The 15,535-nt window shown below is 35.5% G+C and overlaps 1 protein-coding gene across 2 annotated transcripts in view; it reads right to left on the minus strand.

Annotated features, from left to right (window-relative positions):
• Nucleotides 1–12,296: 12,296 nt before the first annotated feature.
• Nucleotides 12,297–15,535, minus strand: part of HEPH (hephaestin) — a 995,050-nt gene continuing 991,811 nt past the window's right edge. For both annotated transcript variants that reach the window (XM_044057195.1, XM_044057196.1), the window contains exon 21: nt 12,297–13,423. In XM_044057195.1, coding sequence (XP_043913130.1) covers nt 13,221–13,423 — 203 coding nt within the window. In that variant the 3' untranslated portion in view covers nt 12,297–13,220. The remainder of the gene's footprint in view (nt 13,424–15,535) is intronic.

The raw sequence follows: 15,535 nt of genomic DNA on the forward strand, positions 1-15,535 counted from the left end.
CAACATATAATAATAATGAATATGACGTTATGGGATGTACAGTTTCTACAACTCAATATACTTAGGCTTTGCCCTTAAGGTCTAGCTCCAACATTAATGGGTAAATACTGCAGCACTCAATCATCTCCATTGATTATTGCCTGATAATACCACGGGTCATGTTAAACAATCACTCGGTGTTAAAGTTTCTCTGTGATAATTTTCAAACAACCTCCGCAAACTATTGGCACTGCCCTTAAAGCTTAACATTCAATAGCATTTTGTCACACGTTTGTTTCTCATTACGGAAAGAGTGGTACGTACTTTAAACTGTGAGATGTTGACTTCTGCTGCTAAAATTTAATTTTCCAAAGTACGTCAGTATCAGTTCTTAAATCAAATCTGCAATTCAAGTGGTGGAATGTAACAAGGAAAACCCCAGCAATGGCTGCTAGATGACACTCTAAAACCCAGCTGAAACTTGGAAAACACACATGCCCAGTGAGCCACAGTAAGCTGGAAGCTCATGAAAACCATAAATTGTCCCTGCTAGCCTGGCAGGTGAATCCAGCTAAAAGAGGCCAAGAGACAGTAGACGATCACCCACAATGTCTTTCTAAAGATTTCCCTTTACCACAATGTAGTGCAATCTCGGAGTTGGTATATTTAAATAGCAGTGGGTGTGGGGTGCAGGGGGGCTTGCCCCCCTGATAGCACTGCTTAGTTTTTTTTTTTTTTTTTTTTTTTTTCATATTTTCGAACATTCAAATGTTCGATCATATGGTCTTGGCCATATGAAAGTCGAACATTTGGGTGTTAAATTATGTGAAGTAGACCCATATAAAAACACATGCCAAGCTCATTTTATCAAGGTATTTTGGGAGATATAAAATAACCCCTAAAAACTAACAGCTTGTTTTTTCACATATTTAGGATTATGAGCATACACCAGGTGCAAAGTCTACTTGTGTGCTGAAACAAACCCCTTAACAGAGAAGCATATATATTTAAATTAGGAGAATGTGCCAAATAAAGTGCAAACTGAAGAGTAAATTCACAGGAGATGCATATAAGAAAGATAGCGGTCAGCCTCATGTCATAAAGGCATTTTGGAAGCTGCAGAAGACTTTCATTCTAAACAAGCCTTTCTAGTCTTCAGCTTAATGGTTTCTTCAAAAACCTTATCTATCAGAAAAGAGATGGGGGATGGAATTAAAGCCACATCCCCCAACACAAGACAGAGGACTGTAAACGCTGAATGCTAGAATGCTCCTCCTTGCAAAAATAAATATATAATTTCTCTGAACAAAAGCTAAATAAATAGGTTAATAGGAGGTTACTAGGCTTTTGGCCTAGGGTCCTTACAAGCCCTAGGTCTTCCGTCTTGATGAGAATCGGAAAGATGGCTTCATTAGTAAAGAAAAATGGAAATCATTTGAGCTTTTTTCCTCCTCCCCCCATCTTGCTTTTTGTATGACCTTCTAAAGAAATGTATGACCTTCTAAAGAAATGTTTTAACATGTGACACATTTTCTACATCTCTTGAGTGATCAAGTCCATTAAACCAAATGCCTGCTCTGCAATGTTTCTAAGTTAGTCTATGGTTTTGTGACTCTGAAGTTAGTTACATTATGGTAGGAATGCAGGGGGATAAGCCAATTCCACTGGGGGCTCTGGGAGTGGTCTATGTAAAGATAATGATGAATTACCATTCAGGGCATTGACTTGATGGTTAAAGATTCACTAAAAAATGTGCACATGTCGTCAGTCATAGTTCTTTCTGAGTCACAGGAATTGGATGAAATGGATATGAAGACTTCCCATACACAGTTTTACTTAGCTTCCTGATTCTAGAGCAAGAGTTGAGAATTTGAGAATTCCACTCGGATATGAAAAAAATCTAGTCCAGCAAAACATGTGGACTGATTTATCACCAGTGTTCTTTACAAACTACTAAACTTAAGTTGACTTACAGGGCAGCAGTTTTCCTAACAGAAATACTAGCAATAATCTGAGTTCCGTGGGTAATACCAAATTCCACAGTTATATGACTGATCTGAAAAGCTGATATAGTCTTGCAACACCTTACTTGTTTGTTTCACATGGCTGTCATGCTGCAACAAACCTGTAAGACACCTTTGATAAAAAAAAGCAAACAAATCTTGAATGCTTTGACAATCAAAATCATAATTAACATCCCTTTGAAATTTAAGTGCAAGTCTGTTTAGGAAGAAGGCCATACTTCTTGAACAACCAGTAAGTCAAAATTAGCTCACAAGGCCAAGTTTTATGATTTGGTTACCAAAATGTAAACTATAGCAGGATTCATGAATAGCCTATCATCATCTACTAGAGTTACTTTGACTAAGAAAACTTCAGTTCCAGAGAATGCCGAGTCAAATGTTTATTTCTGAGATAGTTATTCTTATATGAAATCTGACATTCTGAAGTATAGAAATATCTTGGCAGGCAGAGTGGATAGGTATGCAAAATACTGGTATACTGGTGTCTTTGGTTAAACAGGTTAAACAGACTATCTACCAGTTATTGAATGCAATAGTTTGATTTAACCAATCATTTATATAAGGGGAAATATGAATTCTCTTCACTCTGATTGCTCTCCTAATTGGAAAAAAAAACACTTGTAAAACATCCTAGGATCATGGCTAGGCTAAAAGGAAGGACTACTGATTAAAAATATTAGTCTCCTACATGTGAACCTTACTGAAAGGATGAAGTAAGGAAACATTCTACTAAATAGCCTTCATATCTGTCATGGCAAATGATGCCAATGAAACAGTGGAGCTAAGATGGCTTAAAGGCTTACCGTTTTAAAATGTCTTGCTTTGAAGTGTTAGTTGCAGTTTGAAAAACATTTAAATTATCTCCATGGGCCCTTGTTCTTTGGTACAAGTAAGAATCTGCAGTAATACCACATTCAGCATTCTGCAAGAATTTGGTAATTTGGTCCGGGTTGTTTGCAAAGAGTGTCAATGTCCTCTAGACAAGCTCATATTGGAGTATTGACATTAGGACTTTTGGTTTCTGACTCCTGGATACTACTAGCTGAAATTTCTTTTTGATATTCTGGGCAAGTCACTATTTTGTCTCCAAACAGACAGATTTTGGATGGGGAAAGAAGAGACCAAGTAGGAAAGTAAGAGATCTTTAAACTGCAGCTTTACAATGAGGTATAATTATAATTTTCATTCACAGGAGGAGTCATTGACCATAGCATATCTATCCGCTTAAGACATCTTACTACTCTGGGGGATCCTGTGCCACTATTATACAAGAACATATTATGTTAGCTCCCAAAAGGAACAGCACTGATCAACCCTTTTCACCCTGAGAAATGGACTATATTACCTCTTCCCAAAGAGGATGAGGAGTCTGAAGAAAAATGCAAAAGGGGGGGGGGTTCCTTCTTTAACTCCAAAAAGTGTTCCATGGAAGAGAAAGGTGCATCAAAATGATGACTGATAAAAACAGATGACACCAAAATGTCATAGGCTCTAGGAAACTAATTTATCGAGCACTTTCATTCACAGGAACATGAACAAATGAAAACACCCCCTATTAAACCAAACTTAGAAAGGAAGTCGGGTGAGGAAAGACTTGTCAATCATTAGGTCTGCTGCTTGTGTCATTTCCTGAGCACTGGTGCTATAGAAATGTAATCTTTCAACCAAGGTGCAAGATCCCTATGCAGCAAAATTTGCAAATGCAAAAATTAAAACCACTACATTCCTTAGAATGCCTGTATAAGGCACCAGTGATATGTTTGTTTTTTGCATCATTAACATGCTAACATATATGGTCTTTTCATTTTCTAACAATCTTTCCTACATAGAATGCTAGGCACAACATGCATGTGGCCAAATACACCACCATTTGTACATACAATTACAACATCCTGGACATACAATAGTCAGATCATAATTATTTATTGTCTCATAAGGCCCACCATGAATGTATTTACAAAATCTGCATGCACCACATTTAGCCATCTGTGACTTTGGTTTTCATGGAAAAATGTCATTTTTCAACCATCTCTCAAAATTCTTACCTCTATCATACACCACGTGTAGGACATTGCCCAATTGATTTTTCATTTCTGGTGTAAATATCATATTCAGAGTTTTTTGAAGGGTCATAGCAATAGTAGGATCATGATAGTTAAAAGAAACAACCACGGCACCCTTTTTCTCGCCCTTGGGACTGATTTTGTATCAACCTTTCTCAACACCAATTTCTGACACCCCTTCAGAATCGAGGCAAATTTAGTCACTCTATTCTTATATTAGAAATGAGATTTTTAGCATACCCAAGGGGTTTCAACTTTCTTTAAACATACTAATTAAGTAACTAACTAGTCATAACTAACCAGCCTGGACAAACCAGTTGTCCCTTGACTATACCCCTTTTTTGAAATAGGGTGTGACAACTTTCAAAATGTAGGAATGAGTTGGTGTAAGTCTTTTTTTCCATACGTTGTAGAAGCAAAAAATCCACCAAGCAAATATTTGTATAAATAGATGTCTAAATAATCAGTCTGAATTACATGCATCTTGAAAGTGAATTTCAAGAAGGAAGTGGTACTATTTAAATATTCAATAAATGAAACAATGTGATGGTCCCCTTTCCATAAAATTAAGATGATATCCAGGAATCTAAAATATGAGACTACCTGTTCAAAAAAGGGGATGAAAAAATGTACTGATGGTCCCATTTAACAAGCACCAGATTTGCATGAATGGTTGCATGCATGGCAACACCAGAAAAAAATCCTCCTCAAAAAACACAAAATTTGTTATACAATGCTAGTTCCATAAATTGAAACAAAAGTTTAACCTTAATGTTTGATAATACCACATCCTGAGTCCGGGCCTCAAGAAAAATTCCAACCCCATCTGATGGGAAATGACAGAGAATAAGTACACAATATCAGTTACTACAAACAACATATGCTCATTACATTCTATATCATTTAATATTTCTAAAAAGTATCAAGAATCATGTAGAATGTGAGGTTTGTTACTCAAAATATGCTTACAATGAAAATGTATGTAAGCAGCAGTGGGTTCAGTTTTTGAACCCTGTGCCACTATTATGAGTCTCAAAGGAAGATTGTACTAATTTTATATATTTTTGAAATACCAAAAATTCAACCCATAGGTAACTGAATTCAGATTGTAAAATCATACCCTGACTAACAACATCATATAACAATCAATTTTACTCTATGCAATGTTAATATTCTTTGACAGTTGTCCCATCATTTAAGAAATCAAACATTTTAAAGGAATAATCAAAATAATTCATAACGACCACCCTGACCCATGTCAGGTTTCATTATTCTAATATCGCTATTTAAGGCTAATTCAGTCAACAGATATCTTTCATCATGTGTCAGATTATACATCCACACAGAGTTCTTGCTAAGTGAATTTAAAAATAATAACAAATCTTTTCAAATACAGAGAACAAAGGGTTTGAGAGGAGGGTCTAAGTTCATTTCCATTTCCAAACACTAGTATTAAATAAAGATTAATTGTTTCCAAAAAAATTCTCAAATTTAGTTGTCTAAAATACAATTTTAGATTCACTAATAACTTCATAACATCAGTTTCGAACATGGGTACAAATGTAAATACCTTCTTTAGCAGAAAGAAAAATGCCCAGGTAGCAATGTAATGTCAATCAAATTAAAAATACAAAGGTCACAATGCCAGTATCGAACTGCATCACAACTTGCACAGTCCAATTGATTCGGATACCCCTCTGGTTGATTTTCTGGTTCCTCATCTTGACTGCCCTTCCTTGTCTATCTCACAGAAGACCTCGTCATGTCCTGATACACCTGAGGTTGGTCTCTTCGATGTGCCAACCTCTCCAACCACCTCAGTGGTAGAAAATCTAAAAAAATCATTATCAGAACAGACTCTGTCTCCTAAAATATTTGTACTACCAGGTGATGGATTAAAAATCACTGTTTGATCATCAATTAAATCAGGTGATCTAGGGATACCAGGTAAGCAAGCTTTTCAGTGTATTCCAAATTTTTGGTGTTTCCTATTTTAATTATGTTTAACCAAGTTGTCCAAATCATTAAACATTTTATTGTAATTCCGAAAATAAGAAGTAAACATAAGATCATTAACAATGCTGTCATTCAGGTCTTGCAGCTTACGTTCATCGTCGAGGATCAAAATTCTCATCAGTTTCACACCTGTATGATGAAATATTTCCAACAACTCATTGTACATCAAAGAATGGGTTTCTATGCCAACTGGATACTTCCAAATCTGGAGGCCTCTGGGAACTTTGTTTCTAGCAAAGTGCATTTCTTTAAATCAAGTATCCATTTGCAAAGTCCTGAATTTCTTAAGGAGTTTCTCAACAGTTTGCAATGGAACTGCCAGTGATCCCAGATTTCTAGGTCCTTCCTCTGGTGGTGTCAACTCAGAAGCAGGGGAATGTAGCCAAAATACTAGAGCATGAACTTTAACAAAGAATAGCATAAAAGGAAAAGTAAGTTTTTGCTAGCTTTGTATTAATTAAGTAGATGCGTATTTTTAAGTTCAATATATTTACTATATGCATATTTATTTTAAATAGATGAATAACTTTAAGACTTGATTCTTTAAGACAAGCAGTATTTGTTTTTAATCAAATTCATTAACTATGATTTCTGATTGGCTGCTGTTCAAGTGTTTTTTTTTCTATTTAATGTAGAAGTAATATGGGTTAGATTGACACTGATAAAGCCTTGATTTGTTTATGGGGGAAAGTGCTAAGTTTGTGTTTCATTTGTGGCCTAATATTAAAGCGTTTCTTCCTGTTATCATGTCAACTTTTTTCATTTTATTTTGGTTTTGTCATCTGGTGGTCAGAGAAGTAGGTCCCAAACAAGAAGTGTCCTGACATTGTCCAGTTGAAGTACACTGCTAGTTTCTTTTCTCCTTTCTGAGATGCTACCAGATACTTTACCTACATGGGTTCTGTCTTCTAGCCAATGCCCATGCCATCTTACTACATATTGGTATGCATTTACATCATTTGCTAACAGTTCCAACTTTGGAGATGGTATCAAATGCCTTGACTAGGCTGTGTGGATTGCATGACCACTATTCACTCCTCCATCATAACTGACCTCACAAAAGCATTTGAAATTATTATTATCATTCCTCATCAATAAGTTATCTGTCAGTCTCCTCACACCCATCCTTTACTTTAAAAGCAGACAATGTGGTTATTAACAAAGCAAATGCACTCCCCTGCAAAAATAAAAAAGAACAAAATCTGGGACTCCTCACTAACTGATTAGTGCAGCCCTAACTTATTCATAACACTAAAAAGTGAATCTGTGCTTTGTGGAACCAGCCAAAGACTAGAAAGTAATTAAAAAATGAGGCATTCTACATAATAACCTTAATCCTATAGACACAGTGGAAAGATTTAGATGAGTTGGTATTTGGCTTGACCATATGTTTAACTTTCAGTAACGTTTCCAAGTTATAGAATCTCAACTAAACAAACTCCACTTTTAGGCTAAAGAAAGTTATTTCCATTCCCTTGCAGGAAGATTACCTATAGGCATTCCTCTCAACTGTCCAGGTTGCTTGCCTGATATTGTTGCCCTTTTCCTCATTAAATGTGTGGTTTTCTTGCAAATCACTGGGAACTGGTGTTATTAAACAATGACATGCATTTAAGTTTAAGATTTTATATCTTTCAGAAAATGCATGCCAAAACAAAACCTGTTTATTCTAGCAATATTTAAAATTTATAAGAGCGATATTTAAAATCTGTCCCTATTTTTGAGCCTTTGTCTTCACATTATTTTAGGCTTTGTCCAGTTTTTCTGTGTTGGTTGAGACTTCGGCTACAGGTATACCTACAGTTGTGTTCCTTCTTTGTTAGGCAGAGTGTGTACTCCCAATAGTTGTAGCTGCATCAAAAAATAAATTGACTTCCCTCCAAATGACATCAAGCAATATTTGCAAACCTATAAACTTTTCACTTTAAAGAGAATGCAATTGCTTCATACTTATCAAGGCAGAGTGGCTACTTCTCAAACACAGATCTGTAATACCCCTTGTAACTAAGATACTTTCCATCATAAAATTCAGTCTTGAAATACACCATGATAAACTTCATTCCACAGACCATACCTTCTCCATTCTAGTCTGTAAAATAGGGAAAGCCATCCCCAATATATAAAGTCATTAAAATTTTTACTAAATTCTCCCTTGAATTAAAAAGTTGCTTATTCAAGCTTATGCAATCCACACTTCTAGAATACTCTTACCATGCAGAACACGTATAAGAAGTTTACTATAAACAATGTCCTCTACATCCCTACCTATACTTAACTCATTCCCACTCTCCTTTGCTTCCCCAGTACTATGTAACCCACTACCTCTCACATCATACCCTACATCTCTTAGCATATCCTTCCACACCATGAGGACCTTCCTACTTTAATATCCTACTTCCTGTTCCTTTGTCATTACTAATCATGTAGCTATTGTAAATAGTAACAATGACTGTGCTGTCTTATTTTTGGTTATGCTTACCCATCATAACTACATTGCACTGTTTTGTGTCTCTACTACACCTTCTGTGTAGAGTCTATTATGTATCTTAGAGGTTATTCTGTTCTGTATCTTCCTGGTTATTTTGCAGCCCTAGGCTGAATCTGAAAAAAATACTATACAGAGCAGTGTTCTACCCTGGCTAACAAATTAGTCAGTCAAGTCAGTAAATACATTGTCTACATGTGTAAGAGAAACAGCAAAAATACAGTGTCAAAATACACGTAAAACACTGAGATCATCAAGAAACTGTCTCAAGCCAGCAGATTACTCAAGGTACTATATAGCCAAAGAAGGTCAACCACTGAGATGCAATAAAAAAATCTTACATAAAGCTAGATTGTCTTTATTTCACTGTTATAAATTGCCAGCAAGGCTACTTGACAGGATGGATCTACACTAGATGCAGTTGACAAGATTGAGAAACAAAATAGTTGACCATCAACGGAAGTCAGGAAAAACAAAAATGTATATCAACTTTTTCAGAGTTTTTGCTACATTGCTGAAATGTTGTGAAATGCTTTTGAGATTTAGAAATATCACAAAAGTTAAGATTAAATTATTCCATTTCTTCTGCTATCCTTGAAAATAGTTTTCTTCAAAAAAGTTCTCTCTCTGAATCCAAGATACGCATATAGTTGCAATAAAATTTAACTATTTTGAAGAGCTTATTTATTTGACATTTGTTGACTGGGAAGGTCTGACTGGGCAGATCCCCCTTTTCAAAGAAGGCCTGGGAAGAAAAGCTTCAACGCAAAGTAAATAATCACGCATTATATAGAAAGTAAAGTAGTTAAAAGTTCCACTTAGTAATATGAAGTTACCTCTACCTCTTGTGCTTGATTATTAATCCAGGGAGATCTACTTAATGTGGCTTCGGAAAACCTAGCCAACATGAAGGGACCAAAACAGCACATCTGTCTATACTGCCAGCAGTTCAAAATTCAGGAGGAACTTTCGCCACTGATATGATAGGATAAGAAAGGATAAAATGGCCAGTGGGCAGCCCTCCAATAATAGTAATTGGGCTTGAGGAAGTACAATGCCAGTATGACCTCTGGTAGAGCTTCACAAGTTATCATCTCAAATTTCAGGGTGTGGCTAAAACATCTTGAAATCATTGCACTAGGCTCTCCTTCAGCCATGGACTTTAACTGGCCATCAGGAGAATGATAGTTCTCATCTCTTTCATTGCAATTTTCCTTTTGAATCTCCTGATCACTGGAACTACAAGTGAAGTAGCTTTGAGGTTAATATCCACAGGAGGCAGGATTCCCATCACATGAATGATTACACCTGGCTATGCCAGAAAGAAATCACAAAGGTAGTTGTGATGGGGCAGATATGGATGCTAGTAGACAAACAGAGGCCACCCAGGGCTATGGGAGGGTGGGGATATGAAATGCATGTAGGTTATAAAAGAACTAATGCAAAAATGTCTCCAGGCAGACCTCGGTAACCCCAGAACACAGGGTAATATGTTATTTTGGCTAGCATCACTGTGCAGGTGACAGGGAACCCATGGGTGTTATAACTGAGTGGCCTGCATCATGTGGAAACTGTGTTGTTTGTAGGGTTTTACTTGTCAAACAAAGGACTATTTTTTTATTTTAAGTCAATTTTTATTTATTCAGCTATTTTTACCACAATATTAATATGCTGTTCATCTATGTGTGTGGCATAATATATCAGTAAGGAAAGAAAAATTTCTGATCTGACAAGAATACCACCATCTGAATGCATGGGGTTGGGTTCCCATTGGGTTATCCATTAGGACCAAACTGTACATGGGTGATGGGGTGTTTGTGACTTACATCCAATGTGGCCTGGAGGTTACTGACATGTACTAAAATGAAGTACTTTGGCTACACAGTGTCTTCACCTATTTTACTTCTTTGTGTATGAATCATGTAATACTTTAGTATGCCATTCTATGGCATACTCCAACCCCCTACTCCATGGTACACCATGTTTATTAATAGCAACCCGATTCATATTTATATCTCTTGTATATTAACTTAAAATGATTACAGCACACACTTCCAATATTATATAGAATAAAAAGCTATTTTGTTCTCCTGAGAAGAAGAGGAATCACATAGATTCGTAGATATTCCAAGTCCACTGAGTATCATGACAGTTCTCATCATGTCAGCACCTCCCTTCTCCAGGAGGGCCATACCAATCAATAGTGGAGTATATTGGCAAATGAACATTCCGTCATCTAGTCTGTATTTAAAACATTGTGAGTTAAACTACTAAACATGTACATGAAGTTTATTTCAAAGCTTTGTGTAGGTGCTGAGTTAGCTGTCGGTGAAGATTTAAGTGCTTGGTTCTAGTACTGTTAGAGAAAATGTACTTGAAAAGAAGCAAGACGGTGCAGGACAATTGAGTCTCTAATGGAGCAAGATAGAGACCTCTTCTCAAATTTGTGTAAAACACTGAATTATGGGAAAGAACTTCCAGCCTCTCTCAGTAGTTCAGAGCCTTTAAGCATTTGATCATTTTGTTTATGAAACTTGGAGTCTTTCTAATTGTTTGATATGTTTACTGAGCTACATCCCAAAATGGGCATTGTACACCATAAATGGCCTGATCAGTGCTGAGTATTAAGAAGTGATTAGATCTTGTTGATATTTCTTTGGGAAATAGATGGGAAAAATAAAATAATTTCTTGACAACTGTTACACGATCAAGAGAGAATGAGGTATCAGTCCAAGTGCCTAGGTCCCTAACAGGTTCATTTTGTACAGGTGTGTTGACGAGACAGTATAATGAGTGAAGGGGGGTTTCTACCAAACATGCTGATACTACCATTTTACCATTTAATTTGAGCCTGTTTTAGCACAACAAAACTTTCACAGAACAAGTTTATTTTGGAGGGTTTGAGTGTCATAGGGTGGCTTAGTAGCCCTTCAGTTTGAAATCATCTGCAGACTTTGTTAAGACAGAAGTCTTGTCTCTCCGCTTGTAGAACTGGGAAGTAAGTACCATAAAATAGAGATCTCAGCAATGAACCCTGAGGGGGACACCAGTGGTCATTGTCATACTTTCTGATGAAACAAGTATAACTCATACAAAAGTTAAATGCTTTAAAAATTGACATTTATGTGGCAAAATGCATAGCAAACCAGATGAAAGGCAGAACCCACACAGTATAATACCAGCACAGAGAATAGTGCCAAAGGCCTAAGTCAGGTCAGGATATCCTGCTTGGTCACCATCTACAGCCTCTGTAACCCATTTGAAGAAATTTACTAGATTAAATAGACAGGCTCTACCCTTCACAAAACCAGTTTGAGGTCAAGTATAAGAAAGTTTCTGATATCAGTTTTTGAGATTAGTTATAATATGGTCCTTGGCTTTGCAGATGAGGCTTGTAAGGCTGATAGTTTGCAGTTACCTGGTTTGGTTGTAAGGTCACCCCTATGGAGGGGCATTACCACAGCTGTGCACCACTCATCAGGGACAAAGCTACTTGCTAAACGTGTTAAATAGTGTGAGTAGTGTGTCTGGAAGGGCATATTTAACAATATTAATTAAGCAACCAGGGATATTATAAGATCCCATGAAGGAAGTCTTTTTTAGAATCTCAGAACATGACATTCTATCCAGAAGACTACAAAACTAAATTAGGTTAGCATATTTTTTAAGTTATCACAGATAGTAACATACCTATAAATACCTGAACAGAGAACAGTATGAATCCAGAAATCTTACAAAATTCACTTTATTTTTGACTTAGAGCTAAATCCACTGGGTTAATTATTAACTGCATCCAGTAGCATTACATGCATTCAGTAATGCATGCACAGTAATGTACTTGCATTAATCAAAATGCGAGCAACACGTGTCAGTAGGATGTCAGAATGCACGAATGAGGATTCAGTATTGCATTTAAATCCAGTTTTTGTTCAAGCAGTTTGAGAATAATTTCCAATTGTTTGCAATACACTGAGATTATAAGACTCAATTCTGTGGTGCAGGAAGACCTCTATAACCAAGAGATAATGACATGAGGTATCACAAATGTTGCTTTATAATCCCTAAAAATACAAGTCCTTTCCCAACATTTTAAACAATTTTCAAAACTAGAAATTCTTTTAATGACTGGAAATGTATACTCTTGCAGTAATGCCTTTTTAAAGATTCACATGTCAAGCTTATATGTACAATTGTACTTACGTTTTAAAAATACCTGATATTTTAAGATGTTTCCTTAGTGAAAATATAAATAGATATATTGTGACACATAGTGAATGTGGTGAGAAAAACATCAAAAAACATATTCTTAAACTAAATTATTTCCTAGAAAGTATAAATGCTATCAGTGTCGATTTTAAATGTCCTTAAAATTACTTTTCCTTCCAGGCATGTCAGTTTGCTGATTCTTAGAACTGTGCGATTCTAGTGTGTATGTTGTCTTCTCTTTGGTCTGTTGAACTTGTTCTGAAGAATATTTTAATACTCTGTGAATACCTCTGATAGGTGTATACTAAAATCTTCCCAGCTATCTTGTAAAACACTTTTTTTGTTTGTTTCATTATTCACCATTCAACTACTTCATATTCAGAGTCTGTTTACAAAACGATGTTGCTAGGTTCCACAGAAACCATCTGGCTGTACAGTCTGTATGACTCAGAGAATATTTAAAGGAAGTCTTGTAATGTGATTCTCATACGTGCCTTTTTTCTTGGAGAGGTAACAAGTAACTCCAGTGAGAAAAAACACAACCACAAGTAAAACAATCCCTGCAACTGACAAAGCAGTCAACATTAGCTCCGCTTTTACATGAGCCACACTTTGACCAAACAGAATGACCTTGTTGTTGGAATCAGACTCTAAAAAAGAAAGAACAGATAAGTGAGAGCATGAAAGAGGACTAAAAATGTCATCCTTTCAAACAGCACATTTACTCAGTGAGATAAGGGCTTCTTAAACTATGCCAGACATGCTACTTTTATCCGGGCAAGTGAAAACATAAGAATTTTATGCACTTTATTTCAAAAAGAAGCATTTATACATTTTGGAACATTATCAGCTGCATCTGAATATGAACTGGTATACGAAAGCAGTCATGACTTAACATATAAAGAGAATTCTGTAGCATGCTCTCTGTTAAGTATATTGAATGATTCTGTCTGGTACTGCAGTGGATAAGAACTCTACATTTTAAGACAATTAATTTGCACACTTACAATTTACTATTCCATTTTATAGGTTTCCTATAAAAAAAACTATAGACTATCAATAACATAAATGCTGCCATAGGGAAATATCTTGATGTTACAATGCTCCTTTAATATGACCCAGACATGCATCATACAGCTACTTAATAAATATAAATAAAATAATTGAATTTTCTTCATTTATTTTATTTACTGGGTAAGTGCACTGATCAATATTGATTAATTTCATGCTCAATCTGGGTGAACTACAGAACATTTCACAAAAAAATACAGAAATATAAGCAGTAACAGATGTTTACATTATGTTTTGTATATTCAGAAACAATTCACTGTAGTTAATTTGAATGGTGCTAAAGCCATTTCTTAAAAATGGCATATAAGCACATTTGTAGATTAATAAAAAAGAAAAACAACCACTGCCGCACTGAAAAGCGCAAGAAAAAAATGCATAAACTTTAGCGTAAACCTTCTTTAATCATCGCTTTTGTCTGCAAGACTTCATCAGAATTACAAAAACCATAAAATCTGAGACCTCATATAAATACCCAGTGCATCAATTAAACACATTTACATCATACATTGTTAATCAATTAACCAATGAATCAATTAAGTATGCTTAGAAAAAAAAATATTTAAAATAAAATAAAACACATTTAAAATATATACTTGAATATTTATTTAATTGCTTTTTAGCATATACCCTGCAATCATTTATAAAGCATTTGATATTAATTGCATCATTTAATCCTGGGAATATGTCAGCCCTTAACTTTATTTGCCATTTTGTTTCCCTTTGTTCCAAATAATTTTTGAAACTCCCCCCTCTCAAACTCCATTTACCTTGTTCCAAACCTTTAAATAAGAATTGTTTAAAACCACTACATTCAATACTATGCCTATAAAGAGCATTTCTGCTATCTTTTCTCTTGATATTATTCATATGTTCCCTAATTCTAATATACAGAAATCTAGTGGTCATGCCAACATAAAATTTTCGGCACTTATTGCTAACTGCAATGTAAACCACTCCTTGACTTTTGCAAGAAAAATATCCAGTAACTGGAATGGTATATGCAATGTGTGGTAGTTCTATGTATGGTCCTTCTAAGATGTATTTACACATACTGCACCCAAAAAACTTGTGCATACCATATGCATTGCTGGAGGAATTTACGTCAACAGAAAATGAATCCCTACCCTTCTCTAACAAAACTTTTAAATTGCAATCATTTCTGTACACAAAACTGGGTTTGGGACCCACACTCTTCAACAGCTCATAGTTCCCTTCTACAATTTTTCAATTTCTTTGAATCACATTCTTGATGGTGTTCCCATCTGTTGTCATAGGCATTTCAAAACTCAAATATCTACTGTTCAAAAATGTTGTGTTATTTACACCAGGAACTAATTCAACAGCTTTTTTTCAAAATGGGCAGATACCAGACTTCTCTTCTGTCCCATACATACTAGATTTGCTCATTTAGTAATTTTTCATCATAGTCTCTATCCATAAAGAGCTCTTTGATGTACTTAAATTCATCGTCCAGAGAATGACCCTCACTGGTCATTCTACTGGCTCTGATGAATTGCCCCTCAGGAATGTTATTTTTTATATATTTAGGATGTTGGCTAGAATAATGTAAATAACTACTCATGAAAGTCCCTTTTCCATGAATGTTACTAACAAATTTATCCAAAATACCATCCCATTTTAACTGAACGTCTAAGTAGTTAATAGATGTGCCAATGTCACTGGGTGTAAAC

Source organism: Protopterus annectens, chromosome 15.part0 (genome assembly GCF_019279795.1).
Source record: "Protopterus annectens isolate FY-2018-M chromosome 15.part0, PAN1.0, whole genome shotgun sequence".
NCBI lineage: Eukaryota > Metazoa > Chordata > Ceratodontiformes > Protopteridae > Protopterus > Protopterus annectens.